Consider the following 4969-nt stretch of genomic DNA (forward strand, 5'->3'; position numbering starts at 1 on the left):
GCTAAGTGCTTTGCTTTGGGTCTAATAAACTTTGTTTGGGGCCGGTTATCGAAGTTGTGTCTGTGCAATGTTGAAAGGGCCACTTTTGATGCAAGTAGTAAGTGTTTGTTGTCTGTATATTATCTTGAGTCTCGTTTTCGACATATATATATATATATATTTAGTCTGGCTCTATAGATACAGGATGCAAATATGTTTCTACAAAGTTAGACTCGTTGGATGCAGTATAGTACCCAGCTAATGATGTATTAGTGTGTAATTAATGTGTATTAGATGATGTTAATATATTTTGAAGAATATTAAGACTTAATAAGATAAACTAATAACTATAATAGTACAATTATATAAAATAAATATTATGTAACACTTATTTGTACCTTTTCTCTCATGTAATATCTTTATACGAATAATCAAACATTATCTCTTCTCAGTTAAACTAAATAAATATAAATAATCAAATAAATTATTACTATATACACTCAATATGATTAAGCCTAGCTCATGCCAAGCTGAAACATATGAGCAACCAAACGCCACCAAAATCGTTCTACCCCGCCGCAAACGGAAACGGGGCGACGACACGGCGAGGACGTGAACCCCGGCTCCGCCTCCCACCGGTCTATACACCCCTGACAGCCACCTCCCACCCCTCGACCCACACACAGCCACTGCGCAACCCCGCACTGTCTATGGACCGCGCCCACGCGCCGAGGCGGCGGTCCCTCACGCAACGGCGCCCACGAGGCCGCAGCGCAGCTGTGAACATTTTCTCGCGTTGATAAAAGGCGCAACGGCACCCGCGATCTAGGCCGCCGCTACCTCCCTCCTCCTCGCTCTCGCCGCCGCCTCGACTCCCGGTTCGCTTCGTCTCCGCTCCCCTCCCGAGCCGAGCCGAGCAGAGCGCAGCCCGATACCGAGAGATGGCGGACGCGAAGCAACAGCAGCAGCAGCCGCAGCAGGCGGCGGCGGCGGCCACCGGCGTCTGGAAGACCATCAAGCCCTTCGTCAACGGAGGGGCCTCCGGGATGCTCGCCACCTGCGTCATCCAGCCCATTGACATGGTCAAGGTACTACACCGCTATATATACTGCTACTCGCTCGGCGGCTTCGTAGTCTTGTGCATGAGCTGGGGTGGTGGGATCAGGGGTTGGTGGGCTTAGATCTGCGGGAATGGTAAACTCCTGGTACGCGAACTGATGGTTTCGTGCGTTTCTGCGGAATTTGCGCTCGTGTAGGTTGGATCTTATAAAAGCGAGGGTGGCCTTGGGTGAGCTTAGAGGAGTGGAGCTTACTTTTCGATTGTCTGGTTGCGTATAGATCTTAGATCCGTGGGAATTGCCGTTCATGTATCAAGGATGCGTGGGTTAGTGGGAATTGAAGCTATAGGTTTTGTTGGCCGCGCGATCTGTTGGTTATCGATGGTACAATTCGCTGAGATATTTGAGATCGGCTGCGTACAGTTGGTTGAGCTGATGCTGAGTTGGGCTCGTATGCCGTGCTGTTCGGTTCTCTTTGGTAAGATCTGCGTATCTGTGGCGGTCTTTAACTAAATCTCGAATGGATTTTAGTTTTGGTAGTTGGTTGTTCCTAAGATGTCCTGTGATTTGCTCTGTGACGATTGCCACAGTTTGTAAATTTAGTCAGTGGCCGGCCCTGTATTTGAGCAGTCAAGCAAACGTGCTGATAATGCAATTGGTGGGTAATTAATTGGTGAAGATTAGCTCTTTGTTGAAATTCTCTGAATGACCCGTCATGATTTAGAATGTCACTCTAAAAGAACCTTGGATCTTAAGAAAAAGGAACCCTATTTTTGAAATTATGTTCCAAAATGGAAATTGGCCTTTCAAATTATGTTCCAACATGGAAATTGGCTTAGTAGATGTCACTGTCAAGGTATTGGGAGGTTTGTACCCTTGGACTGTACTTGTGGTCTGTATCCAGCCCAACATATAATTCTTCTTGCTTTTTCAATTTCAGGTGAAGATCCAGTTGGGTGAGGGTTCTGCTGGTCAGGTCACAAAGAACATGCTTGCTAATGAGGGGATCCGTTCCTTCTACAAGGTTTGTTCTTCTGGGGTACTTTAACCTCTTCCTTTTATGAAGTCCTAACATTTGTGATTGAGTATTGACCCTGTGTGAGTGCAATTATCCCATGTTTTGTTCAAGACAAGCCAAACCATGTATTGGATTTGACTAGTTGACCCTGTCTTTTCAAATCTTTCTTTTAGCCTTGGATATTCGTTTTGTCCAATCTGTAAATTTTCGATCCATAATATCATGCTGCATCCTTTAACACTAGGATCTTTGCTTGATCTTAAATACACCAAAAATGGCAATCGCATTCTATCGTGCACATAATGAAATATTTGGCTTGTGTTCCTCTGATCATGTGCAATTAATTTAATATCCTTGATTTGTATTCAGCTTAATTTCCTGTATTTTTTTCTTGGCAGGGTTTGTCCGCCGGTTTACTAAGGCAAGCTACTTATACAACTGCTCGTCTGGGATCCTTCAGGTTTGTATAGTGTTATCTTTTATCTGCAAACTGTTGTTACCATTTCTATTGTTTTGCTTGCACAAAAATCTCTGGATCAATATCCGCTAGTTGTATCATATGATTTCCATTTGAGTGTAGAAAAAGGCCTGCAGTTGCTGTTGGGATTGACATGTATATATCATGATAGCTAGACAATGTTGCTTGCTTGCTTTTAAATGATTAGTGCCTATCAGAAATATGCTTGCCAAAACAACTTTGTTTGTTGAGCTGTGCAGTCTTCCAAAATGACTTCCCTTGTAGGAGTGCCATAAAATTTGATGGTTCTTCATTTATTACCACAGTTTTTGGACAGTTTTTTTAATAAAAGGAATGATGTTATTATAATGTTTTGTTCCCCAAGGGGACTTATAGACTCTTTATTTTCGTGTTTAAGGGGTGTATTATGACCGTGGTTGGTTGTTGCTGTTCTCGTAATCATTACGAGCATGAACAAGCTATGCAGTGCCACTAACTTTTATTTTGTCAATAGTCATGGATAAAGATGTAAGATCAACTATGAATTTTGAGCTATCTTATCTTGGTTTGTGAAGTAAAGTTTTGTCTTCTTTCGAACAATAATTCTACATTTAATTTTAAACCTATATTTGGGATACATTTTCAGGGTTCTAACTAACAAAGCAATTGAAAAAAATGAGGGGAAGCCGTTGCCACTAATTCAGAAAGCTTTTATTGGTCTGACTGCTGGAGCAATTGGTGCTTGTGTTGGTAGTCCTGCTGATTTGGCACTCATTAGAATGCAAGCTGATTCGACGTTGCCAGTCGCACAACGGCGTAACTACAAGAACGCTTTCCATGCACTCTACCGGATTACTGCCGATGAGGGAGTCCTTGCACTTTGGAAGGGTGCAGGCCCAACTGTGGTGAGAGCTATGGCACTGAATATGGGTATGCTTGCTTCCTATGACCAGAGTGTCGAGCTATTTAGAGACAAATTTGGTGCAGGAGAAGTTTCTACTGTTATTGGTAAGATTCTAGTCCTTGTAATTTTATTGTGCATGTCCGTTTACTTAACGCAGCTGAATTTTTCCTTGCACATGTTTGGGATTTTGATGCAGTTTGCACAAAATATTAAGCTTGCCTATTTATATGTGGTGGTGGACTTTCCATTCCCTGATGCCATTTACCACTTTGATTACAGGAGCCAGTGCTGTTTCTGGATTCTTTGCCTCGGCATGCAGTTTGCCCTTTGACTATGTGAAGACACAGATTCAGAAAATGCAACCTGATGCCAATGGCAAGTACCCGTACACAGGGTCGTTGGACTGTGCCATGAAAACCTTAAAGAGTGGTGGCCCATTCAAGTTCTACACTGGCTTTCCAGTATATTGTGTCAGGATTGCCCCCCATGTCATGGTAAAGCGAAAATACTTGTCGATGCTCTGTTGGACAGTCCATTTGTATCTTCTTTTTCAATCTGTTAATGCTGTAGCATACTCATCCAATGATAATTCGTGTGCAGATGACCTGGATATTCTTGAATCAGATCCAGAAGTTCGAGAAGAAGATTGGCATATGAGGCTGCCAACAGGTGGAAACAGGCTTTTTTTGGCTACATGCTATTATTGCTCGACTCATATAATAACATGCCAGCTGCTTTGACACTCTGGTAGTTGGTTTTGGCACACAAGTCTGGAACAATTTTTACCTTAGCTTATATGTCGCTTGACGATACAATAATCGTATCTTTTGTTGTATTGGGGAAAATTCTTTTGGGTGGACATGCTTTTGTTGGCTGGGACGCAGCCATGAGAAGAGGAGGTACTACCTACTTGTGCCATTGAATGGAACGGGATCATATTTTATACAGATTTTTTCAGCGAAGCTTCTCCTGAGCCTTCCGTACTCTCATATTGCATGTGACTTCATTTTTTTAAGAACAATGATGTGAAAGGTTATGCTAATGATTCGACTGGGAGCTAAGGTGATGATCCAGCTCGAGAGCTTGCCTGATTGTGAAAACGTACTGCACGATACGTGCTGGACTGTTGTGGGCTTATTTACTATGTCATCATAGTTTGTTCAAGTAGAGAGGTATCTTAACCAGTTGCTGTGTAGGCATGTATTGTGAACTAGCGGCTGGCTCATCCTAAGCAATTGCAAATCTTGTTGGATCATCCTGAACACCCGTTCTTCATCTAGCTGCTGCCTTTTGAGTTCCTCTCTTTTCGAATATCCTAAGCAGTGTAAATTACCAGCCGTGGGTTCCTAAGCAGTGTAAATTACCAGCCGTGGGTACCTAAACAAGTATAACCACCTCTTCTAACTATTAGGGATGAAAATGAATCGAATAGTCAAATTTTCACATTGCTATCTATATTTTAATACGAATACAAATATAAATCTGAATATCCTTAAATGTGAATACGAATCGGATTATTCAAATACGAATTACATCTAAATGGGTACTAAATT

At 42.3% G+C, this 4969-nt stretch overlaps 1 protein-coding gene across 1 annotated transcript; it reads left to right on the forward strand.

Moving 5' to 3' along the window:
• Nucleotides 1–796: 796 nt before the first annotated feature.
• On the forward strand, nt 797–4378 carry LOC133928611 (mitochondrial dicarboxylate/tricarboxylate transporter DTC-like). Its single transcript, XM_062375023.1, has 6 exons — nt 797–1067; nt 1978–2061; nt 2454–2515; nt 3159–3520; nt 3696–3910; nt 4017–4378. Exons 1-6 carry the CDS (start codon nt 921–923, stop codon nt 4071–4073), a joined length of 927 nt encoding a protein of 308 aa, XP_062231007.1. The 5' UTR covers nt 797–920; the 3' UTR covers nt 4074–4378.
• Nucleotides 4379–4969: the final 591 nt, after the last annotated feature.

The sequence above is a fragment of the Phragmites australis genome, chromosome 9 (assembly GCF_958298935.1).
Source record: "Phragmites australis chromosome 9, lpPhrAust1.1, whole genome shotgun sequence".
Lineage (NCBI taxonomy): Eukaryota > Viridiplantae > Streptophyta > Magnoliopsida > Poales > Poaceae > Phragmites > Phragmites australis.

Excerpts from the sequence above, each read along its gene's own strand:
- LOC133928611 (XM_062375023.1), top strand. The coding sequence starts at position 921 with ATGGCGGACGCGAAGCAACAGCAGCAGCAGCCGCAGCAGGCGGCGGCG. Across the intron at positions 2,516-3,158 it reads GCTCGTCTGGGATCCTTCAG|GGTTCTAACTAACAAAGCAA; the intron begins GTTTGTATAGTG and ends ATACATTTTCAG. Across the intron at positions 3,911-4,016 it reads GGATTGCCCCCCATGTCATG|ATGACCTGGATATTCTTGAA; the intron begins GTAAAGCGAAAA and ends ATTCGTGTGCAG.